Here is a 26241-nt window from a genome sequence, read left to right on the forward strand (position 1 = left end):
GATTAAGCCGCTTCTGGCGAACCAGAGCAGCGCACGGAAACGCCGTTTACCTTCCCGCCGGAGCGGTACCTATTTATCTACTTGCACTTTGACGTGCTTTCAAACTGCTAGGTTGGCAGGAGCAGGGACCGAGCAACGGGAGCTCACCCCGTTGCGGGATTTCAAACCGCTGATCTTCTGATTGGCAAGTCCTAGGCTCTGTGGTTTAACCCACGGTGCCACCCGCGTCCCTATATGAAATACAATGCTGTTTTTTAAAAGACAGGGTTTCCCGTGCCTCGCCATGAAAGTGTGAACCAAGCAGCTGCAATCGCAGACGCTGAAATGCACCTGCTAAATTTCTGTATGGCAGATGTAGTCAGTGTTTGTTTATTACCCGCTATTCCTCCAAGGAGCTCAAGATGGCTTCCATGGTGCTACCCATTTTATCCTCGCGAGAGCCCTGTGAGGTGGATTACGTTGAGAGACAGTCTTCTTCTTTGCCAATCACTCGTAGCAGAGTAAGATTGTATTCCATGAACCTGGTCTTAACAGTGTGTCCAAGTTCTAGATCCACATGTCCTTCCACAGTGGGGACATAAGTTTCCGGGCAGGAGTTGATCATGGTGAGGGTTTGCCAATCATGCCTTCCTCTTAGCATGTTTCTCCCTTTCGTCCTGAGTTTTAGTGTCTTTAAAAGCCCATGACACCTTTGGAAAAGGCTGTTCTCCAATTGGAGCGCTCGCAGGCCAGTGTTTCCCAGTTGTCATTCATACTACATTTTTTAAATATTTGCCTTAAGAGAGTCTTTAAACCTCTTTTGTTGACCACTTGCATTACGCTTTCCATTTTTAAGTTTGGAATAGAGTAGTTGCTTTGGAAGACGATGATCAGGCATCTGCACAACATGACCAGTCCAACGAAGTTGATGTTGAAGAATGATTGCTTTCACACTGGTGATCTTTGCTTCTTCCAGTACACTGGCATTAGTTCACCTGTCTTGCCAAGTGATGTGCAAAAATTTTCGGAGACACCATTGATGGAATCTTTCGAGGAGTTGGAGGTGGCATTTATAAGTGATCCACGTTTCACAAGCATACAGTAAGGTTGGTAGTACTATAGCTTTGTAAACAAGCATTTTGGTTTGCCTGTGAATGTCCTCAAACACTCTGCACTCCAGTCGAGAGAAAGCTGCACTCACAGAGCTCAGGCGATGCTGGATTTTGGCATCAGTGTCAGCCCTTGTGGAAAGATAACTGCCCAAGTAGAAGTGATCTACACTTTCCAACGTTAGACCATTGAGTTGGATTTGTGGTGCTGCAGAGGGGTTGTTTTGTGCTTGTTGGTGCAGCACTTTCGTTTTTTGGATGTTGAGTGATAGGCCAAGCTTTTTGTAAGCTTCTGCGAATATATTTAGGATGGTTTGGAGGTCATCCTCTGAGTGTGCACACTGTTGTCATCAGCATACTGAAGCTCTATGACGGAAGTTACAGTAACCTTACTCTTTGCTTTCAGCCTACTCAAGTTAAAGAGCTTTCCATCAGTTTGATATATGATTTCTACTCCAGTGGGTAGTTTCCCTTAAACCAAGTGTAGGATCATAGCAATGAAAATAATAGAGTTGGGGCGATAACACAACTCTGTTTAACACCTGATCCCACTGTGAATGATTCACTTTGAGAGGCATTGTTACTTGCAATTGTTGCTGTCATATTATCACGGAGGAGCTGAAGGATGCTCACAAATTTATATGGGCAGCCAATTTTCAGAAGGACAGCCCACAGGGCATTATGATTTACAGTGTTGAAGGCCTTAGTCAGGTCAATAAACGCCATATACAGGGGTTGATTTTGCTCTCTGCATTTTTCCTCAAGCTGTCGAGCGGTGAAAATCATGTTCACTGTCCCTGAAGAAGGTTGAGAACCATTTTGGGATTTAGGAAAGGTAGCCTCGGATATTGTTAGGAGAGTGTTTGCTAAGATCCTTGCAAAAATTTTGCTGGCTGCAAATTATCGAGATGCCTTGATAAGTTCCGCAATCTGTTCTATCACCTTTTAAAAAAAGATTGATAATTTTTGCATCCCTAAAGTCTGCTGAGATCTCCCCTCTTTTCCATTTGCTGGTCACCATGGGACTTTTTGGGGTTTGGGATGGGTTTTTGGAAGATGCCTGTGCGTGAATTTGTTTTATGTGTGTAGATCAATGATAGTCTTCACTGGATCTGAAGAGAGCGTTTGGACAGTTACTGCTTCATATAAACACAAGAGAGAGGGTCCTTTCAGGTTATTCCTGCTCTTCTACATGCACTTAACACAGGGTTTCCCCCCGCAAAGATTACTGATCCATCCCATCCTGCCTTTTCTATGCTTTACCAGCAGGGCCACATATTCTTACTGGTTATTTACTCCCAGTCTATGTGTGGACAATGGCACACAGCTTTAAGGATTACACATCTTGAACATGAAAAACTTTTTCATTACCCTTACGAAAGGTTTGGAATCGATGCACTGCGTCAAAATATGTCTTAAGGACAGTGCTGCTTTTGAATAGATGCTTTTAGATACTGAAGCTCCTTGGAACCATTTTGCTTCCCGTTTTTTTACAAATCATCTTTGGTATGTGTTTGGTCAAAGCATGACAAATGAAGATCTGAACAGGTACCCTATGCTTATACTGTTTCAGCCTGGTCCTCGTTGGAATTATTTCTACTGATTTTACAATGTCAACATCTTTTGATGTTAGAGTACATCAGGCCATCTCAAGCAGTTTTAATGTGATTCTAAAATGCTTAATTGGAATTAAGTTCTACTAAGAGCCTTGCTGGATTAGTCAAAAGATCCACATAGTCCACTTCCCGGGTGGCCCAACAGATTTCTCTGGAAAACTCATTAGCAAACCTTGAAGTTTATATCACTTTTCTGCTGTTACTCCCTAGCAACTGATCTAAAGTGGCAGACTGTTTCTGATGCTGGCAGTTCCGTTCAGCTATCATGACTAGGAACATAGGAAGCTGTCTTATACTGAATCAAGCAATTGGTCCATCTAGCTCAGTATTGTCCACACTGACTGGCAGCAGCTCTCCAGAATTTCAGGCCGGAGACATTAAGTGTCCTACCTGGAAATGTTGGGGACTGAACCTGGGACAGATGGCTCTACCACTGAGCTATGGCCCTTGCCATAAACTTGTTGTCTGTTAATTTTCTAATCCCTTTTTAGGTAATGGTAAAGGGACCCCTGACCATTAGGTCCAGTCCAGGAGCAGGGACCAAGCAACAGGAGCTCACCCCGTTGCGGGGATTCGAACCGCCGACCTTTTGGTTGGCAAGTCCTAGGCTCTGTGGTTTAACCCACAGCGCCACCCGCGTCCCATTTTTAATCCCTTTTTAATGCCACCTAAATTAGTGGCTATCATAAATGTTGAGATATCATTAGTAGTCTAAAATTAACATATGAGATTTAGAGAAGTGTTGTAAATAAAAATATGCCCTTTTCCCTTATGGGGTATCCAAGAGCCCATATAGAGTCCTTACATAGGTTCCCTATTGGTAGGAGAAAATAACAGAGGTCAACCAGAAAATACTGAGAAGCAAAGCAGCTAGTAAGCTTGATCTTTATTGATCTATTGCAACAGGGTGCTCCCCTCACACACAGGAAAGGAGGAGCACCCATAAAAATGCTGTGCAAGGGCTTATAAAGACTTTTGAAATTCCCATCCTGTAGATCAAGACCACCCCCCAGAAACATCATACATACATCACGTGAGGGGTGTAACCTAAGACCACCCCCCAGATACATCACACCTTCACAGGAAAAAAAGCTGTCTAAAACAGAACATTTGCTTGTTGTTTTTCTCCTGTCCTGATTATCTCCTGTCTGGCAGGTTACTTGATTGGATTGCCTTGGGAGCCTGGCCATTCTTTTGTAGTGGTAAAATACTTAGTTCCTGGGCCAGGTCACAGGCTCACACCCTATTCATATCTTAAATGTGTCCTTAAGACAGGATTTGTGAGGAAAGAGACAGTGGGGAGACTTTTCCAGTTTGACCTTGCAGAGAAAACATTTGGTCAGTTTAGGAATCAAAATGGTTCCAGGCTGGTCTTCCTGTGCTGATCTATGTATGTGCAGTTATGAACATTACCATATATCTAAGACCATAAAATTCCTATCACAGAAGGCAGATTAGAAACAGTTGATAATTTTCCGCTATATGTGGACTATAAACATAGAACAAGCTATGATTTTAGATTTCTTTATTTATTAAATTTATACCCTGCCCACCCTCTAAAGGAGTCCAGAGCAACAAACACATCAGTAATAAACCAATACAATTAAAACTTCTAAGTTTTAAAACTTCTTTTAAAAATGAAGAGTATGACGATGCAAACATGAATACAAATTATGAAACAATATATATATATACACACATACATACACACACACATACACACGTATCTAGAAATTGTCTCGGTAAACTATACCATACACATTCACTGCGATTTTATATATTTTAAGTATGAATACATTTGTTGAAAGCCATTGCCACATCTTGTGACACTGAATTCCACACATCATGCGTTGAGACAGTGACATTTACTTAAAAGTAAGCTTATACTGTACAGGATTGTATTGCCTCCCCGCCATCCCCCGTGTGAATAAACCCTTTTTGAAGTTAAGGGAAGTCCTTATTTCCATAAGTGGCGCACGTGGGTGCTTATAGACAAGTCTTCCCGATGGGGGAGGCGCCAGAGATCCAGCAACTAGATTCCTCCTCCTCCCCCGCCCGGTTGAGCTAGGATAATGTACTAAATCTGGCTGCAAGAGGATCATAACTTGCTGAGTTGCTATTTGCTCAGGCGAGTTGTCTGCACAAGCGCTGCCTATACGGTGGACCTGGGCGGGGAATACAAAGAGGAAATGCAGCAGCGGCTGGACGTTTGCAGCTGATTTCTCTCTCCCCTCCTCCGCCCCCGTAATGCCGGAAGGAAGCAGCTTCCGTACTCCAGGATCTGAGCCTCAGGGCTTTGCAAGCTAGCTAGAAAAGAGAAAACCTCCAGCCGCTTTACTTTGCCCTGGTGCGCGCCAACTCGCAAGGAGCAAACCATGGCCGCGGATCTCCCTCCCACCCTCTCGATCCAGCTGATAGAGGAGCCCAGGTGCGTGATTGTCTTTCCTACAGCCGATCTCCAGATCCTCCATCGTTTGTTTTTTTTTTTGTTTACCCTATCCAACAATAAGCACACCATACAGCTTCCATACAGCAAGGAACATAACGATGGAATTTAAAAAAAATACAAAACCAAGATGTTTATGCTTTAGACACAAAGGATGTTTAAGAAATTGTGTTTCCAAACGCCCATCCTGTTGAATGCCCCACCTTCAACCTCCAGCACTGTTGAAGATTATGTTCCAGATCAATGTTTTCAGAACTGGGACCCACGTTTAACATGAATCTGGGGGATTCATTATTTTTCGTCATTCTCATTCATACACCCCCCCAAATATATAGTATTCTTTAATATGCTATAAAGTGCTGTTCAGTGCTTTTTTCCTGGGGGTACACAGGGATACGCATACCCCTAAACATTTTGTGAATCTAATCTAAGTTTGGCCTCATTGAGGGGCAGTATTTCAATATGAGTAGGAAAATGAGAGTATTCCTAAACATTTTTTTTAAGAAAAAAAATCACTGGTGCTGTTTATGTTTACTTGGAAATAAGTCCCATTTGTTTGATGGTGTTTATTCCAAGGTAAGTGTGCATAGGTAAAAGGTAAAGGGACCCCCGACCATTAGGTCTAGTTGCCAACGACTCTGGGGTTGCGGTGCTCATCTCACTTTATTGGCCAAGGGAGCCGGCGTCCAGCTTCTGGGTCATGTGGCCAGCATGACTAAGCCGCTTCTGGCGAACCAGAGCAGCGCACGGAAACGCCGTTTACCTTCCCGCCGGGCGGTACCTATTTGTCTACTTGCACTTTTGACGTGCTTTCGAACTGCTAGGTTGGCAGGAAGTGTGCATAGGATTGGAGCCCATAACACTTCCCCCGCCCTCAACCAATACAACATGTCCCTGTATTATTTTTATTTATTGTGTTTGCATGCTGCCTTTCTTCCATGGAGCAAAAGGCAGCTTACATGAGTCTTCCCCTTCCTGTTCCTCGCAACAAGTACGTTGGACTGAAAAAATAGCAAAAAGGTCATTTCTCAGTGCATGGACGTAGACAGGCATTTGTTAGGGGGGAAGAACCTCAGATTTGTATTGATTTTGATTGATTTAGGGAGTCAGCTGCTCCCTAAAGCTACACCCATGGCTCAGTGGAAGAACACATGCTGGCCTCGGCTTCAGTCCCTGGCATTTCTGTGTAGGGCTGGAAAACACTGCTGTTTGAATTTCTTAAGAGCTACTGCCAGTCAGTGCAGACAGTGCTAAACTAGATAGACCAGTGATATAAGGCAGGGGTAGACAATCTGGCCATGGAAGCCTAAGAAGCTGCCATATCACACATCAAACTAATCATCCAACTAGGTGACTATTGTCTGTTCTGATTGGTAATGGTTCTTGACAGCCTCAGGAGGCTATCTTTTCACTTGTTACCTGAGATGCCTTCTCCATCGTACCAGTGGTCGAACCCTAGACCTTCCACATGCAAAGTATATGCTCTCTACTATAGCCTCCTGGGACGCGGGTGGCACTGTGGGTTAAACCACAGAGCATAGGACTTGCCGATCAGAAGGTCAGCGGTTTGAATCCCCACGACGGGGTGAGCTCCCGTTGCTCGGTCCCTGCTCCTGCCAACCTAGCAGTTCAAAAGCACGTCAAAGTGCAAGTAGATAAATAGGTACCACTCCGGCGGGAAGGTAAACAGTGTTTCCGTGTGCTGCTCTGGTTCACCAGAAGCGGTTTAGTCATGCTGGGTACATGACCCGGAAGCTGTACGCCAGCTCCCTCGGCCAATAAAGAGAGATGAGCGCCGCAACCCCAGAGTCAGTCACAAGTGGACCTAATGGTCAGGGGTCCCTTTACCTTTACCTATAGCCTCCTACGATGTGGTGCCTCCCAGATGTTGTGGGATATAACTCCCAATGGCTCCAGCCAGGGATGATGAGAAATTTCCTGAAACATCTGGAGGGCACCAGGTTGGGGGGAGGCTGCTCCCCCCCCGATATAGATATTCCCTCTTGATAATTAACAGAAATGAAAACCCTGTTATGCATAAATGGATAAAACTTCATCAGTGTACAAAAACTGCTGCCCCTTCATGTTAAGCTAGCCTTGGATACCTGTTGGATGTTATTCCTTGAATTTATGTTGGTTCTCTAAAGGTGCTACATCTTTGTTATTCATTCAATTGATATACTGCATTGTAATACATACCTGTGCGGTGCACAAGATCGCAGTTAAAATCAAAACAACACAACAAATAAAACCAAAGCAAAATTAATCTTCAATGTGCCAACCTGATTTTCCAGATTGCTGAAGCTGAAGAAGATGTTCATCTCTAAATTTAAATCAACTCCCAAGTTTTATGCTCGGGCACCAGGGCGAGTCAACTTAATAGGTAAAAGAATACATACTGGGGTTAATATGAATTCAGTGGCTAATATGCATAAACACATGTGTACATACATGGAAGCACATGCATAGAAGCACGCTTTCAGGTACCACATCTTATTCCTCTGCTTTTGCAATTTCCACACTGTTACATCTAAAGATGGAACTTGCCAGAGGTGCAGGATGCTCAGCAATTTTGTGCCTTCGTTTTTGAAACTAATCTGTACAGGTTTACCTTTTTCCTCAGATAGCCCAGTGTTGTCTACTCTGACTTGCAGCAGCTGTCAAGCCCACCAGATTGGGACCTTTCCCAGTCCTAATCCAAGCCCTTTTGGTACCAGAGAGAGAATCTGGGACCTTCTGCATTGCAAAAGCATGGGCTATGTCACTGGATTACAGCCTCTTGATGTAATATATGAAAAGATGAAACTTCCTCATATTGACTACTTCAGTACTGGCCTCAGTTCTCAAAGATTACAGGCCGAGGTCTTTCCCAGTCCTGCTACCTATTATGCATTATTATATCGGGCTGAGGAACCTGTGGCACTCCCATTCCCATCATCTCTGACCATTTTCCATGCTCACTAGAGTCCAATAATATCTTAAGGGCCACAAAGTCACCTGCCCTGCTTTAAATGGAGATAAACTACCGTATTTTTCGCTCTATAGGACACACTTTCCCCCCGCCAAAAATTAAGGGGAAATTTGTGTGCGTCCTATGGAGTGAATGCAGGCTCCTTGGCTTCAGCAATAGCAACGCGAAGCCTCCGAAGTGCAGAGGGAGCGCTCCCTCTGTGCTCCGGAGGCTTCGTGTTGCTTTCGCTGAAGCCTGGAGAGCGAGAAGGATAGCCGCCTGAAGCCTTTGGAGTGCAGCGCGAGTTCCCGCTGTGCTCCGCAGGCTTCAGGTTCCTTTCGCTGAAGCCAGGAGAGCAAGACTCTCCTGGCTTCAGCAGAGAGGGAGAGCTGTGCAGCGCCCCTTCAGCCAAGCGGGAGGAGAAATGGAAGGGGCTCCGTTTCTCCTGCCGCTTCGCTGAAGGGGCGATGAGCAGAGAGGGAGAGTTTTTTTTTTTCTTGTTCTCCCCCTCTAAAACAAGGTGCGTCCTATGGAGCGAAAAATACGGTATGTGCTCTGCCACTGAGATGCATTGAGAACGTTTCTTTTTTCATCTGATTTCGGCTTGTTTTCACTAATTGTAGTTTAAACAACCACTGTTTCCTCAGTAAGGGTGTCATGGTGAACTACTGTTTTTTGAACATCAGAAACATACATTTCTGATTTCTTTGTGTGCATGAGGAGTGGGGAGGGGGAGACTGTGTGAGGAGACACTGTGTGCAGTTTGTTAGTGTCATAATAGGAAATAATTGTTTCCCATTACATCTGAACTGGACCAGTATATAAATTATATACCCCAGTATATTTGATAGAATTTCTCTGGCTTGTGTAAAAACTATCCTTCTTTTAAAAGGGATTATTCTGCTGTTGCTGATGCGTCCCAGACTATTTTAAAACATTGTTAATATTCTTTTTTGTTTGGTAGGTGAACATATAGATTATTGTGGATATGCTGTGCTCCCAATGGCCATAGAGCAAGATATACTTATAGCTGCTGAACCTCTAAACACTCCAGCTATCCATCTGGCCAATACAAACCCTTTGTACTCGTAAGTGTTCTCGTTATTTCAATTATTGTTGCTGTTACGATTATACCTAAAGTTTCCTAGGCACTGTACAATGATTAAAAAGCAAGAAAAGGTACTATGATGCATATATGGTGGAATTGTTTAAACATCAAACAGTTTTGGGAAACAATATATAACGAAATGAAAAAAATGTTCAGATATTCATTTAGGAAAACACCAGAAGGTTTTCTATTGGGAATAGTACCAGGAAGTCTAAAGGAAGAAGACAATATATTATATTTATACGCAACAGTAGCCGCAAGGCTATTGATTGCGAAAAATTGGAAAAGTGGTATTATACCGACAAAAACAGAGTGGCTTGCCAAATTATTGGAGTATTACAATATATCCAAAACAATGGGAGAAATTGGAAGGATCTCAAAAGAGAAGATAGACAGGGACTGGAAGGTGTTTAAAGGATACTTGCAAAACCATATTGAAAAATCAGAACTATTAGAATAAACAAGTTCCGTTTTAAATACTGAAATACTAAATAAGATGGATAACAATGTGTAACAGAAAAAGAAGCGTGAAATTAGGTTAAAGGTGTGTGAAAGAAAGTAATAGAAGTGGAAAGAAATTGCAATTGAGTAGATTGGAAGTCTAACACAAAGGTGGGATGAGGGGTGGTGGATGGTGATTGGAAAAGGAATTGTCTGTGGGATTGAGTGTAGGTATGTTTGAACATTTTTAAGGATTGTATAAAATGTATGCTTGTATAATAGCAATATGTGTGTATTCATGCCGAATTATTTTAATAATAAAAACTTTTCCAAAAAAAAAAAGCAAGATACCCAATGCCTTCAAGCTTGCATTCTGATAGACACAATATAAAGAAAAATGGGATGGGAAAGGAACAGAAAAAGAAGCAAATTTGGACATGCAAATATTTCATGGCAAGGTAGAAGGGCTATTCTGGGAGCAAGTGTCCAAGTTACAGGAGACTGGACATCAGCAAAGTGCTCACCAATGAGGACTGGATTACAGATGCAGCACAGTCCAAACAAACCAAGGTCAAGAACAGAGGATCAGTCGAACCCTGTGGATAGCTCAGTCGATAGAGCATGGGACTCGTAATCTCAGGTTTGTGGGTTTGAGCCCCATGTTGGGCAAATGATTGCAGGGGAACAAATGATCTTCACGCTCCCTTCCAACTCTATAACACTATGATTCTATGACACAGGGACATCTGTACTGTACATTTAAAACAGTATCATACTACTCTAAATGATCATGTCTCCTAACAACTTTTGGCACCCTTAACAAAGTGCACGCTCTTTAGCGGAAGCCATGACTGTTTAAAGTAGTATAATATTGCTTTAAATGTATAATACAGACAAAGACCAATTTACCAGGCCAAGGTCAATATCACAGGGAAGTGATTTGGGTATAATTCAGCAAGTCTATAAAACTTGACCCAGGAACAGGGAGCCAGAGAACTCTGGTGTTTCTAGCAACTGGAAGATTCAAGAGGGAGGTCTTGTATACAGTGGTACCTCGGGTTACAGACGCTTCAGGTTACAGACGCTTCTGGTTACAGACTCCGCTAACCCAGAAATAGTACCTCGGGTTAAGAACTTTGCTTCAGGATGAGAACAGAAATCGTGCAGCGGTGGCAGCAGCGGGAAGCCCCATTAGCTAAAGTGGTGCTTCAGGTTAAGAACAGTTTCAGGTAAAGAATGGACCTCCGGAACAAATTAAGTTCTTAACCCGAGGTACCACTGTACCTCCAAACACCACTCTAGCCACAGCTGCTGGCAGTGAAAGACTAAGATTATACAATAATTACACAATTATACAATAATAATAATTAGGGATGCATTGTAATGATCAGTGCAGATATCCATGGGGTGCCTTTCAGCTAGATCTGCTATATTCTGTGTGTGTACGTACATGAGCAAATTATTTGGAGTGCTCTAATACTTTCTTTCAGAGTGATTTGTGTTTTCCTTGTATGTAGCAGAACTTACACACCTTTCTCTTGAAACGGAAGCACATTATGTCTTTAAGTGTTCCCAAATGCTTGGCAGGGGATGTAGTTTGAGAAAAACTGCCTCGTGGGCCAAATTTGGCTCATGGGCTGGAGGTTCCCGACCCTTGTCTTACAGCATAATACAGTACAGAGGGCCAAACTACACCTAAGTGAGATCTCCTCTTGGGCTATTTTGGTTGTCATTTTGTGAACCAGTGTGGTGTAGTGGTTAAGAGCGGTAGTCTCCGCTCCTCCACATGCAGCTGCTGGGTGACCTTGGGCTAGTCACACTTCTTTGAAGTCTCTCAGCCCCACTCACCTCACAGAGTATTTGTTGTGGGGGAGGAAGGGAAAGGAGAATGTTAGCCGCTTTGAGATTCCTTAAAAGGAGTGAAAGGCGGGATATCAAATCCAAACTCTTCTTCTTGTCTGTACAAGTCAAATTATTATTCTAAAAATAAGAATGGAGTCTTTATTCATAACACTGGATTTTAAAATTCTCTGCATCTGAATTTCAGAAAAGTTGCCTCAGACAACTCCATAATCAGATTATTGTGTCGATAATTTCCAGGATAGAATGAAAGTGTCAATTTTCTGTTCTTTGCAAAGAGTTTCCCCATTTACTCATTTGTCATAGTTATATTGCATCGTGCCTGGCCGTCCTGTGAGGATGGATGTCTGAATATCATGTGCCAGCTTAGATGCCAACATTTCTTTCAGTCTTTTGGTTTGAAAAGGCTGCAAATAATTTCAGTGGTCTGCACACCCAACTTGTAACATTTAATTCCGTGGGGCAGCCAGCGATACCATATAATTATCCCTGTTTTGTTTATTGTTTGGTTTTTGAGCTTTTAAAAGAAAGGCATGCACAGAGGAAACAGGATCCCTGTTTATTTGGCGGGAGGAGAGAAAAGGGGAAGCAGCAGACTGCATATTTATTTTCTAGGGCAAGCAATAAGAACTTGTAGCACAAAGAGTGATTTCTACCAACAGTAACTTCTCCTTTTTGTGGTATTATTCATCTGAATTGCCTGATGAATTTTAAGAAAACATGGAAACAAGTCTGGTTTGTAAAATAGACCTTAGAGTCTGCCTGGATGCTCTTTGTTTCTACCTAGAATAGTTATACCACGTCAAGTCCCTACAGAACATTTGTTTGCGGAAAGGTTATACAACAGTGAGGGACGCGGGTGGCGCTGTGGGTTAAACCACAGAGCCTAGCGCTTGCCGATCAGAAGGTCGGCGGTTCGAATCCCCACGACGGGGTGAGCTCCCGTTGCTTGGTCCCTGCTCCTGCCAACCTAGCAGTTCAAAAGCACATCAAAGTGCAAGTACTGTAGATAAATTGGTACTGCTCTGGCGGGAAGGTAAACAGTGTTTCCGTGCGCTGCTCTGGTTCTCCAGAAGCGGCTTAGTCATGCTGGCCACATGACCCGGAAGCTGTACCCCGGCTCCCTCAGCCAGTAAAGCAAGATGAGTGCCGCAACCCCAGAGTCGGCCACGACTAGACCTAATGGTCAGGGGTCCCTTTACCTTTATACAACAGTGAGCATTCATCCTGATATGCTTGTGCACTGTTATGCATCTTCTCGTTAATCATTCCTTTGTCCCATGCTTTTTAGTACATTTCACCGACACTGTCCAAACCACAGAACCCGGTCCTTTAAAAAAAGTGGATAGGTTTTTCAGCCCAAGGGCCACATTCTTTTTTTGGAGAACCTTCCAGGGGCCAGCTGCCCCTTGGTGGCATACCCCTCAACCCTCAATTCAGGCAACCAAGAAGCATGATCAGAGTTCTAGGGCAGGCATAGGCAAACTCGGCCCTCCAGATGTTTTGGGACTACAACTCCCATCATCCCTAGCTAACAGGACCAGTGGTCAGGGATGATGGGAATTGTAGTCCCAAAACAACTGGAGGGCCGAGTTTGCCTATGCCTGTTCTAGGACACACTGCAGCCAGGCGAGAACAGACAGATGCAAAGCAGGGCTAGTATATTCTGTTACTGGGGCATTGCCCCTCTCTCAGTCACCCCCCCAATCTGTCTACCTTGTTGTTGTTGTTTAGTCGTGTCCGACTCTTTGTGACCCCCATGGACCAGAGCACACCAGGCACTCCTGTCTTCCACTGCCTCCCGCAGTTTGGTCAAACTCATGCTGGTAGCTTCGAGAACACTGTCCAACCATCTCGTCCTCTGTTGTCCCCCTTATCCTTGTGCCCTTCATCTTTCCCAACAGCAGGGTCTTTTCCAGGGAGTCTTCTCTTCCCATGAGGTGGCCAAAGTATTGGAGCCTCAGCTTCAGGATCTGTCCTTCCAGTGACCACTCAGGGCTGATTTCCTTCAGAATGGATAGGTTTGATCTTCTTGCAGTCCATGGGACTCCAGCACCATAATTCCAAGGGTTGGAACTGCCTGCCAGCATTCTCTACATTAGCCTTAGTGTTGCCCTTGTACAGGCATAGGCAAACTCCGGCCCTCCAGATGTTTGGGACTACAATTCCCATCACCCCTAGCTAACAGGACCAGTGGTCAGGGATGATGGAAATTGTCACCACTGGGTGTTGCTTAGGAAGGTGTTTTGCCAAGGAGACTCCAGACTGACCGACCGACCTAGAGAGCTGCATTTGGCCTCTGGGCCTGAGGTTCTCCATCCCCACACTAGGGCAGTTCAGTTGAGCAAAACTATATGTTTTCAACAAAAAAATATTTCAACAAAATTGTATTCCACAAAACAGATAATCTGGAGGTGCCCTCTGTCCCTCCGAGTACATGGTGTGAGGTACCCCAAATTGGGAGTCTGTGTGATGAACATGAATGCAGATTAGGCATGTTTACCTCTTCACCTGGTGAGGAGAGCAGGGGGCGTGTTAGAAAGTGAGCTGGCACAAACCTGTGGCCTGATCCCGATCTCTCTCTGGCCAGCATCTTGAGAGGCAGAGTGGGGCGAGATGAAGAAATAATGTTTGACAGGCCCTTGGCAAAACCTTTGGCAAAAAGAAAAGAAAAGAATGTGTTGCTCCTTAGCCAGCAGATGGCAGCAGCAGGTCGTTTATATTTTTAAAAGCACTAAACCTACGTTGATAGTTTCATGGACTTTTAATATTTTTCCTGTATGTTTATATTTTCCAGGGATTTTACTACAAATGCCAACAACATTCAAATTAATCAAACGGAACCTTTGTGGCACAACTACTTTCTGTGTGGAGTCAAAGGAATTGAGGTAAAACAAATTCAGTATGCATCATTGTAGTAAGTTTTTTTTTATTAAAAATGTATTGGGTATGTGCATCATTTAAAGTGTTTTTTTTAAAAAAAATAACACAATACAACAAAGTATTAATTAAATCATTTAAAATGCATTATAGTTAGATTTATTTACACAGATAAAGCACCATGGCTACAAAACTCTTTCAGAATTTATGGTCTCTTGTTTCACGTTTTCAGGCATTAAAATTTTTCTCCTTGCTGTGAGTTTTTGAAAGATTTTTTCAGAGCTCCAAGAGTAGAGTAGATTAATAAAAGTGTGACATAGGAATATGATCAACATTTCTCTAATTTTAACTCCATATTATAACCTGGAAATCCTGGTTAACCCACTGAAATTAGTGAAATTACAGGTGGGCAGTGTTGGGGAGTGGGGGCTAATAACCATATTACTTGCAGTAATGCCCTGTACCAGGGACAGGAACTCTTTTTCGGCCTGAGGGTTACATTTCCTCCTAGACAAGTACCATTAAGGGACATTCAACCTGATCCCTAGTTGGATATAAGTGTCTGCTTATAGCTCATCACTTGGTTCTGGCCTTGAAAAATCAATCTTTCTCCTCTACCTTTCCCCTCTACTCGCCGTTCCTTGTGTGCCTTGTTGTTTTGGTTGTGAACCTAATGTTAGGGTCTCTCTCTCTCTCTTTTATTGGTGTGAGCTGCTTTGGGAGACAATAATTGTCTAAAAGGTAAGATAAAAATACAGTAGGTAAATGGCATATACTGTACTTGAGTTAAACATCGTTTAGTTAAACGAAGCAGCATGCAACTGTATTCAAGGGCTTGCAAATCAGCCAGTGATTTATTGCAAAACCACATTCTATCAGGTAACCTGTATAGGGGCCCAGAGAGACAGTAAACTCCAGATTGTTTCCTGGCTCCAAGGGGGAAATAAAATTTGGGGGAGATTTGTGCATGCCGAACAGAGTCCCCTATAAAGAAGGTGATGCATATAAAACGTTAAAAAGAAAGTAAGTGCAAACACAAAACCCCTTAAGCAAAACATTATTCAGCTGGAAGTTGCAAGAGAACCCAAGGACATAAACGTGTTTATATTAAAGTGAACATACTATCCTTTTGGAAGAGGAGTGCTGCAAAGCTTGGTAAAATCCACGTTCAGTTCTGAAACTGGAGTCAGGCACCCTCCTCTTCTCCCCCACCCTCCCAATGTTAAACATTGCGTGATAGGTTTGCAAGTGTGATCCCCTTTCAAGGCAATTCTGCCGATGAGTTCCTAGTTAAATATATGACTTAGATTTCTCCCCTGCCTCTCAGTCTTGTCTTCCGATGTTCTGTGTGGAAGTGGTTGGCAGCGATAGTGCTTGAGCTAATAGTTTGTTTGTGTGTCTAAGAAAGGGAATTTTTATGTGGGTCATTTGTGGTGGTGATTAGGACGTGTTGAGCTACAGCTATTTTCTGTGGGTGCTGCAAGAATTCCGCAAGAACTGTCTAATACTGGAATGATGTCAGGGTGTGGGGGAGGATAACGTTTTAAAATAAATCAGACTTTGCAGAGATCGCAAACTTTCTCTTGGAAATCCTCACCTTTAGTTACAAGTTTATAAGAGCATGTGGATCTTACTTTGCTGGACCAGACCACCATTCTATTTCATTCAGGTCTGGGTTTGTTTGTTTTTTGAAGGGGACAAACAGGCTACTCTTGGTGGGTAGGCCTGGGCGATATATCGATATATCGCCCAGGACTGGTATGAGGACTGCAATGTTGGCTTCACGTTTAGTTGTGTCCGACTCTTCGTGACCCCATGGACCAGAGCACGCCAGGCACTCCTGTCTTCCACTGCCTCCCGCAGTTTGGTCAAACTCATGCTGGTATCTTCGAGAACACTGTCCAGCCATCTCATCCTCTGTTGTCCCCTTCTCCTTGTGCCCTCCATCTTTCCCAACATCAGGGTCTTTTCCAAGGAGTCTTCTCTTCTCATGAGGTGGCCAAAGTATTGGAGTCTCAGCTTCACGATCTGTCCTTCCAGTGAGCAGTCCGGGCTGATTTCCTTCAGAATGGAGAGGTTTGAGCTTCTTGCAGTCCATGGGACTCTCAAGAGTCTCCTCCAGCACCATAATTCAAAAGCATCAATTCTTTGGCGATTAGCCTTCTTTATGGTCCAGCTCTCACTTCCATACATCACTACTGGGAAAACCATAGCTTTAACTATACGGACCTTTGTTGGCAAGGTGATGTCTCTATGGAATAAACCCCTTTAAATGCAACAAGGCTGCAGATCAGCCGAATCAACCCTGGCGATCAATGGGGTGACAGATGTTGCAGCCAGATCGCCCTCACATCCTCCTAAAATTCGAAAAGCGGAAATTTACCCTAAAACTTGCTCCGACCATAATGCAGTGAGAATGGAGATGAAATTAACACCAATTGGTTCCTTTAGATGGAGAATGAATGACACCCTGTTTAGAGACGCAGAAGTTACTAAGAAGGCCCAAAAAGCTTTGAAATACTACTTTGAGATAAACTTGAATACTACGGTTGAAAAAAGAGTAATCTGGGACGCAAGTAAAGCGGTTATGAGAGGGTTTCTGATTCAACAGAATGCAATAAAGAAGAGAACTCAAAATGAGAAAAAAGATAAAATTTTGGAGAAAATAAAAGAAGGAGAGAAGAAATTAAGAGCGAAACCAAAGTCGCAAGAGATTCTGAGAGAAATAAAGTTGTATCAAGTACAATATATGAAAATGATAAATCAGGAAATAGAATGGAAAATCAAGCAGATGAGACAAAAGAGATTTGAATCGGCTAATAAATGTGGGAAACTGCTAGCTTGGCAGATGAAAAAAAGACAAAAACTTAATACTATTACAAACTTGGAAGTGGAAGGAAAGAATATACAGAATCCAGTGGAGATTAGAAAGTGCTTCCAGAGATATTTCAAACAACTATATACACAAGGGCCACAGAAAGAGATCGACATAGATCAGTTTTTAAGAACAAATGGATTACAAAAAATCTCTCAAGAAAATAAGTTAATGCTTAATCATAAAATAACAGGAGGTGGAAGGTGCCATCCAGACTATGCAGTTGGGCAAATCTCCAGGGCCGGACGGTTTAACCTCAAAATACTATAAATCTCTGAAAGATTGGCTAATTCAACCACTAAAGGAGGTTTGTAATGAAATTTTGGAGGGGAAAAAAGCGCCAGATTCGTGGAAGGAATCTTATATTACACTTATACCGAAAACTGAGTCTGAAAAAACACAATTTAAGAACTACCGCCCCATATCCCTACTCAACGTGGATTACAAAATTTTTGCAGATATTTCGGCTAAAAGATTGAAAAAAGTATTAGTTGAGGAGATACACAAAGACCAAGCTGGCTTTCTCCCGGGTAGACACTTGTCTGATAACACGAGAAACATAATTAACATTTTAGAGAAACTGCAAGTGAACATTAATACTAAAGCAGTTTTGATATTTGTTGATGCGGAGAAAGCTTTTGATAATATTTCTTGGAGTTTTATGAAGAAAAATCTTCAGGGGATGGGGGTTGGTCAAGGTTTCGAAAACGGTATAGGTGCAATTTATTCAGAACAAAAGGCAAAATTGATAGTTAACAACGTGGTGACAGAAGAATTTAAGATGGAGAAAGGGACACGACAAGGCTGCCCAATTTCCCCATTGCTTTTCATTTCGGTCCTGGAGGTTTTGCTAAACATGATTAGAAGGGACCATCTGATTAAAGGTATTCAGGTCGGAGCTAAACAGTACAAACTTAAAGTGTTTGCAGATGACTTAGTATTGACATTACAGGAGCCAGAATCTAGTACTAAAAGAGTATTAGAATTGATTCAGGAATTTGGTCAAGTGGCAGGATTTAAGTTGAACAAGTTAAAGACTAAGGTTCTTGAGAAAAATTTAACACCGATTGAGAAAGAGAGGTTTCAGAAGGAGACGGGTTTAACACTGGTTAAGAAAGTAAAATACCTGGGGGTTAACATGACCGCTAAAAACTTAAATTAATTTAAAGATAACTACGAGAAATGTTGGTCAGAAGTGAAAAAGGATCTTGAAATATGGTCAAATTTGAAGCTTTCCTTGTTTGGTCGAATTGCCGTTATAAAGATGAATGTATTGCCAAGAATGTTATTTTTATTTCAATCATTGCAAATTTTGGACAAAATGGACTGTTTCAAGAAGTGGCAGAGAGATATTTCTAGATTTGTCTGGCAGGGCAAGAAGCCCAGAATAAAATTTAAAATATTAACTGATGCAAAGGATAGAGGTGGATTTGCCCTGCCAGACCTTAAACTTTATTATGAATCAGCAGCATTTTGCTGGTTGAAAGAATGGCTGCTTCTTGAGAACACACACATTTTGGATTTAGAAGGTTTCAATAACGTTTTTGGGTGGCATGCATATTTGTGGTATGACAAGGTTAAAGCACACAAAGCATTTAAAAACCATATTGTCAGAAGAGCATTGTTTAATGTCTGGACAAGATATAAAGATTTACTTGAAAATAAAACCCCAAGGTGGCTATCACCGATGGAAGCGAAGGCTCAGAAAAAGCTCAATATGGAGGCTAAATGGCCAAAATGTTGGGAGATTTTGGAACAGGAGGGTGACAAACTGAAATTGTAGAGTTTTGAGAAACTACAAGATAAAGTGCGAGATTGGCTTCATTATTATCAAATAAGGGAGGTTTACAACTTGGACAAAAAAACTGGTTTCCAGGTGGAAAAATCAAAATTGGAAACAGAACTGTTAGATCCCAAAACTAAGATATTATCAAGAATGTATAACTTGCTGTTGAGATGGAACACTCAGGATGAAACGGTTAAATCTGCTATGATAAAATGGGCACAAGATGTTGGACATAACATAATGTTTGCTGACTGGGAACAGTTGTGGACCACAGGTATGAAATTCACGGCATGTAATGCCTTAAGAGAGAATATTATGAAAATGATATACAGGTGGTACATGACACCAGTCAAGCTTGCAAAAATATATCATTTGCCCGATAATAAGTGTTAGAAATGTAAAGAAAATGAAGGTACATTCTTTCACCTTTGGTGGACGTGCCCAAGGATTAAGGCTTTCTGGGAGATGATCTATAATGAAATGAAAAAGGTATTTAAATATACCTTCCTGAAGAAACCAGAGGCCTTTCTCCTGGGCATGGTCGGCCAATTGGTGCCAAAGAAGGACAGAACTTTCTTTATGTATGCAACAACAGCAGCAAGAATTCTCATTGCAAAGTACTGGAAGACACAAGATCTACCCACCTTGGAAGAATGGCAGATGAAAGTGATAGACTATATGGCACTGGCGGACATGACTGGCAGAATCCGAGACCAGGGAGAAGAGTTGGTGGAAGAAGATTGGAAGAAGTTTAAAGACTATTTGCAGAAACATTGTAAAATTAATGAATGCTAAAATGATGTTGGATTGAAATGAAGTGGCTTTAGCAATAAGGTTAAAAAAATATGTAAAAATGGACTGATAATTAGATGAAAATATAAAGTTATAATATGTTAAGATATAGAATTAAGATAAAAACAAAGAGGGAAAGGATTTGCTGAATTAACTATGTGAATTGGAATACAAAAAAGGGAGGTGTGAGGAGGTCAGGAAACAAGTAATTGAAATATAAGATACGAAAAGATTGATCTGTTTTTAATTGTTTTTTATTTCTTCATGTATTTTGTATTTTTCTTTGCATTTTTGTATCTTTTTTCTTTTTCTTTTTCTTTTTCTTTTCTTATTCTGTAATTCTCTTTTGTCTGTAAAATTTCAATAAATATCTTTTAAAAAAATGCAACAAGGCTGCAATCCAATGCATTTACTTGGGAGGTAGGCTGTGTGTGTGTGTGCGTGCGCATGTGCTGCGGCCCTGCCCACTGCCATTGTGCGCCTCCTCCCTTACCCTTGAGAAAATGCACCTGCCCAAGGAAAACTAGTTCTTCACCTCTGCTGAATAGGCTTGGCCACTGTTAGCCAAATGTTCTTGAACAAAGTTTAGGAATGTAGAAAGCTGCCTTAGACTGCGTCAGACCCTTGCTCCATCTAGCTCAGTATTGTAAAAATATATCATTTGCCCGATAATAAGTGTTGGAAATGTAAAGAAAACTGAAAGCAGCAACACATCTCTCTACATATATGTGTACATGCTGGGTATTGAATTTGGGACCTTCTGCAAAGCAGATGCTCTACCAGTGAGCTATGGTCCATCTGAATGTCATATAATTTACAGTACATTTCTAAGCACAATTCAAAGTGTGCTGACCTTTAAAGCCCTCAACAGCCTCGGCCCAGTTTACCTGAAGGAGCGTCTCCACGCCTATCGTCCATGCCAGACACTAAGGTCCAGCTCCGAGGGCCTTCTGGCAGCTCCCTCACTGCGAGAAGTGAAGTTACAGGCAACCAGGCAGAGGGCCTTCTTGGTAGTGGCACCCGCCCTGTGGAACGCCCTCCCATCAGATGTCAAGGAAATAAACAACTATCTGACTTTTAGAAGACATCTGAAGGCAGCCCGGTTTAGGGAAGTTTTTAATGCTTGATTTTTATCCAATTTTTTATATTCTGTTGGTGGCCGCCCAGAGTGGCTGGGGAGGCCTGGCCAGATGGGCGGGGTATAAATAAAATTATTATTATTATTATTATTACAAAACAGTAAATAATGGCCAAAGTCTTCCACTCCTCTCAGTACAGCCAATTTTCATAGCTAATTTTTTTCCGTCTTCCTTAAAGCACCACAATGGACTGCAGTCTCAAGGATGCTAAAGAGTATTTTAGCCTGTGATCCAGGAGAGATACTAAAATAGTCAGGCCAATTCATCCACTCACTGAAATTTGTAAAGCCTTGGGCAAAAGTTAAGTTGTTTAGTACTATATCATTTATCCTTTTTGCCTTTCCAATATGTTTTTCTTAATTTAATATTTCATGTCAGGATAAGCCAGACCACCTACCAAACACAAAGCAAATAGATACATGGAAAAGGAACTCGCAGTGTGCTTTAGTAGAACATTTTCCCCCCCAGTCAAGGGCCACATTCCCTCTGGACTAATTTTTTGAGGGCCACATTCTGGTGGAGAACCCGAAGTGGCCACAGCCCCATATTTTACTCTCTCCTTTTCCAACACCCCTTTCTCTCTTCCTGTCTTCCCTGATCCATGGACTGCAAAAAGAGGAGCAGATTTCTGTTGCCAAAAGTCTGAACCGATTGCTCCCAAAACCTCAGGCAACCCAAGCTCCTGGAAATTTGTCTTAAATTGTCAGTAAGGCACCATGCCTGTGTCATATGTGATTGGCCAAAATAATTTCTGTTCCATCTGCAGTGGAAATGTGAAAAAATCTGATGCTCTTTCCTAGGAATCGGAAATATTTCAACCTTCTGCAGAGCAAGTGTTTACGGCTCCCAAAAATGAGAGGCCAGGAATTTAAAAGATTTCTTCGCCAGGTCTTCTTTCATCTCCCAGAAGGAGACATTCCTAGGAAGCAAGGGGTGGGGGGAGAGAAAATAATAATAATTGGAAAAAATGGAGAAGGGATTGCTTCATTTGCCAGTAGGATTGCAAAACATGGAAAGAAAAAGACACACAATTGCTAACTGGGATGTTGCAAGTGGTGATGGATGTGTGTTATTTTGCTATTTGCTTTCTGACTGAAGAGTGACATGTACAAAAAAGGAATTTGCATGCTCCTGCAATCTCCCATTTACTGTAGCCTGGGAAGCAGCTCATTTGATGCAGCTGTAATTGATCGCATTACTCCTTTGTAGGGCCACTTAAACTGCTACTTCTCACTGGACCTGATAGTCTCAGCAGGGCTAAATTAACCAAAGAATTTAACTTGGTCAACAGCCCAACTCCATCTACTGTTTGCCATTAACTGCCTCTGAGAGACTGTGCATTCATTGCATCACTGTGCAAATGTACAATTGGCTGCATCATACAGAATGTAGCATCCACAAGTCTGTTTCCATTTCCAAAAAACCCATCCCGTTTTTTTAGTTTTTATTGCCCTGCGGAAGTGCCAACCACCTCACTTTGGAAGCCCATGTCAGCAGAACCTTCTTCAAAATAAAAATGGATAAAACTGCCCTCAGATCTTCAGATGAAGAGCAGTATACAAACTTAATAAATAATAATTATAAAAATAAAGCCAAGCTGTTAGAAATTCAGTGGAAAACATGGACGTTTGTGCCTACCACTGTATGTGTATATATAGCATAACATTCACATAGCATGACATGTAAAAATTTCGGTGGAGCAATTCTATGCATAGGTCTGTTTCTTGGTGTAAGATGTTTTGTAGACATCTTATTTTTAAACAACTTGAAAGAGTCTTAACAGTGGAAGAAATATTCAAAACATATCAGTTTGTACTAAAAACACTGATTTGCTAGTTGTCATCAAAAGCAAAGCAACTTCAAATAAATTCTGCAATAATTTTTTGCTGGGGAAAATCAGATGTACCATTAAAAGTGTTTTTTATGTGCTGTGTTCTGTCCAGTTAGTAGTGAGAATTCTAAATGCTGGCCACAATTCCCTACCTCTGTGATAATATCTGATATTTATTAATACAGTGGTGCCCCGAAAGACGAATGCCTCGTAAGACGAAAAACTCGCTAGACGAAAGAGTTTTTCGTTTTTTGAGGTGCTTCGCAAGACGAATTTCCCTATGGGCTTCCTTCGCAAGACGAAAACGTCTTGCAAGTTTGTTTCCTTTTTCGTAAAACCGTTAATACCCAGGGTGCATTGCTTGAAGAGGTGCAGTTGCGACTTGACTTCGAGGAGCAACACATAGCCTTTTTTTGAGGTTTTTGAGGACTTTGCTGATTTTTGAAGCTTTTCCAAAACTTCTTTTGCAGCCATTTGGTAAGTTAAACTTTTAAAACTTTTTTGGGGGTTTTGGGATTTTGGGTTGGGGTGTTTGGAATTCAAGGACTTGGTGTTGGGGAGAGGTTTGCAAGAATCTGGGAGCTTGTGTGGTTTTTTTCTGCATTTTTATGATTTTTTGTGACCATTGGGCCATGTTGTTTTTTTTTTAAAAATAATTCTGGGTTTGAATTTCTGTGTGGTGGGTGGCTGGGGGAACAGTTGAGTAGGGGTTTGCAAGAATCTGGGAGCTTGTGTGGGGTTTTTTTTGAATTTTTATGATTTTCTGTGACCATTAGGCCATGTTGTGTTTTTTTTTAAAAAAAATTCTGGGTTTGAATTTCTGTGTGGTGGGTGGCTGGGGGAACAGTTGGGGAGGGGTTTGCAAGAATCTGGGAGCTTGTGTGGTTTTTTTTTTTGAATTTTTATGATTTTCTGTGACCATTGGGCCATGTTGGTTTTTTTAAAAAAAAATTCCTGGGTTTGAATTTCTGTGCGGTGGGTGGCTGGGGGAACAGTTGGGGAGGGGTTTGCAACAGTTGGGGAGGGGTTTGCAATTTCTGTGTGGTGGGTGGGTGGCTGGGGGAACAGTTGAGGTTTTTGAAGACTTTGGTGATTTTTAAAGCTTTTCCAAAACTTCTTTTGCAGCCATTTGAGGATTTTGAAGACTTTGGTGATTTGCAGCCATTTCGTAAGTTAAACTTTTAAAACTTTTTTTGGGGTTTCTGGATTTTGGGTTGGGTGTTTGGAATTCAAGGACTTGGTTCTGGGTTTGAATTTCTGTGTGGTGGGTGGCTGGGTGCTTTTGAATTTTTTGGATGTGAAGCACTGATTTTTTTTTCTTTTTCTGAGTTTACGAAGGTAGGAGCTGTGCTGCCATGGGACCCAAGAAGACTGCTGCTGCAGAGGCCGGCGAGAGGAAGAAGGAGAAGGTGATGCTGGAAATGAAGAAGGAGATCATCCGGAAGCACGACGGTGGAATGCGTGTGACAGACCTCGCCAGGGAGTACGGGAGGAATCCATCGACCATCGGGACCATCCTGAAGATGAGGGAGAAGATCCTTGCGACTGATGCAGCCAAGGGAGTCAGCAGAATCATGAAGAATCGCCCAGCTGTTCTGGAGGAGGTCGAGAAGTTGCTGCTCATCTGGTTAGAAGAGAAGCAGCGTGCAGGGGACACAGTGACTGAGGCCGTCATTTGTGAGAAGGCCAAGGCCTTGCACGCAGACCTCGTCCGGGAACAGCCAGGAACCTCAGGCGAGCCAGAAGTCTTCAAGGAAAGCAGAGGTTGGTTTGACTGGTTCAAGACAAGATCTGGAATCCACAGCGTGGTCAGGCATGGAGAGGCTGCCAGTTCTGATGTTCCTGTGGCTGAAGACTTTGCAGCGGAGTTCCTGGAGGTTGTGAAGACGGAGGGCTACGTTCCACAGCAGGTCTTCAACTGCGACGAGACCGGGCTGTTTTGGAAGAGGATGCCCAAAAGGACTTTCATCACACAGGAGGAGGCCAAGTTGCCTGGCCACAAGCCCATGAAGGACCGTCTGACCCTGCTCTTCTGTGCCAACGCAAGTGGTGACCTGAAGATCAAACCCCTGCTGGTGTACCACTCGGAGAACCCACGGGCCTTCAAGAAACACAAGGCCGACAAGGAGCAGCTGAGTGTCATGTGGCGATCCAACAGTAAGGCTTGGGTCACACGTGTGCTGTTTGTGGACTGGGTCAATCTTGCTTTTGGCCCTGCTGTCAAACAGTACCTGCTGGACAACGACCTGCCGCTGAAGGCTTTGCTTCTGATGGACAATGCTCCTGCTCATCCTAAAGGCCTTGAGGAGGACTTGTTGGAGGAGTTCAGCTTCATCAGCATCATGTTCCTGCCACCTAACACCACACCACTGCTCCAGCCGATGGATCAGCAGGTCATCGCCAATTTCAAAAAACTCTACACCAAGGAGCTTTACAGGCGATGCTTCGAGGTGACTGATTGCACCACCATCACCCTGTGGGAATTCTGGAAGGACCACTTTGACATCGTCACCTGCTTGAAGATGATCAACACGGCCTGGAACGGGATCAGCCAGAGAAATTTGAATTGCGCTTGGTGCAGCCTGTGGCCGGACTGTGTGGCACCAAGTGACTCTGATGCACCAGAGTCAACAGTGGTGCAGGACATTGTTGCCTTGGGGAGGACCATGGGACTGGAGGTCACAGAGGAGGACGTCAGCGAGCTGGTGGAGGAGCACGACCACGAGCTGACCACCCAGGAGCTGCTCGAACTGCAGGCAGAGGCTGCGCAGGAGCAGGCCTCGCTGGAAGAGGAGGAAGCAACTGAGGAACGGCTGTCCTCCAAAGAACTGAGGGACATTTGCCAGAAGTGGAAGGATGTGTAGGCTTTTGCACAGCGGCACCAGCAGCACCACTCTAACAAGCACAGGATACATGACCTTGCGAACACTTTTGATACGATGGTCATGTCGCCTTTCAGGGAGGTGCTGAAAAGGCGGATGAAGCAGCAGACCATGGACAGGTTCTTCAGCAAGAAGCAAAGAGTGGAAGAGGAACCTTCTTCGAGTGGTCCCCCAGAGTCTTAGAAAATGTACTGTACACTTTGTTGATTTTAAAATGTTTTTCTGTCATGTTTAGAAACTTAATTTATTGTTCCTTCAATTTTTGAAATGCTCTTTACAGTATGTGTGACTTTAAAGAGCAGTTAATAAACTCTTGTTGTACCAAATTTGGCTTTGTTTGGACTTTTTTTGACCATAGGAACGCATTAATTGAATTTCAATGCATTCCTATGGGATTTCGTGCTTCGCAAGACGAAAAATTCGCTAGATGAAAAAACTTGCAGAACGAATTAATTTCGTCTTGCGAGGCACCACTGTACTTTCTCCATCTGTACCAACAAGAATAATATATTTGATATCTATTTGACTTGAAGGCATTGGCATCCCA

At 42.7% G+C, this 26241-nt stretch overlaps 2 protein-coding genes across 5 annotated transcripts in view; both read left to right on the plus strand.

Moving 5' to 3' along the window:
* The first annotated feature begins 831 nt into the window (after nt 1–831).
* Nucleotides 832–26241, plus strand: part of GALK2 (galactokinase 2) — an 83402-nt gene continuing 57992 nt past the window's right edge. The window contains exons 1-4 of one of the 4 annotated variants that reach the window (XM_083586784.1): nt 832–1085; nt 7445–7533; nt 9065–9188; nt 14307–14397. In XM_083586784.1, the coding sequence (XP_083442910.1) occupies nt 7464–7533; nt 9065–9188; nt 14307–14397 (285 nt within the window). In that variant the 5' untranslated portion in view covers nt 832–1085; nt 7445–7463. Of the gene's footprint in view, nt 1086–4733; nt 5133–7444; nt 7534–9064; nt 9189–14306; nt 14398–26241 lie in introns of those variants that run through there. The other 3 variants (XR_014541675.1, XM_083586785.1, XM_083586783.1) reach the window with 3 other exon arrangements.
* On the plus strand, nt 23051–25685 carry LOC310749559 (tigger transposable element-derived protein 1-like). The gene is made up of 2 exons (XM_083586734.1): nt 23051–23289; nt 23938–25685. Exon 2 carries the CDS (start codon nt 24168–24170, stop codon nt 25674–25676), a length of 1509 nt encoding a protein of 502 aa, XP_083442860.1. The 5' UTR covers nt 23051–23289; nt 23938–24167; the 3' UTR covers nt 25677–25685.

This window comes from Podarcis filfolensis (assembly GCF_964270895.1).
Source record: "Podarcis filfolensis genome assembly, chromosome: 14".
In the NCBI taxonomy this organism is placed as follows: domain Eukaryota; kingdom Metazoa; phylum Chordata; class Lepidosauria; order Squamata; family Lacertidae; genus Podarcis; species Podarcis filfolensis.

Bases quoted from the DNA above. Each gene is read 5' to 3' on its own strand.
- LOC310749559 (XM_083586734.1), top strand. From the start codon at position 24,168: ATGGGACCCAAGAAGACTGCTGCTGCAGAGGCCGGCGAGAGGAAGAAG.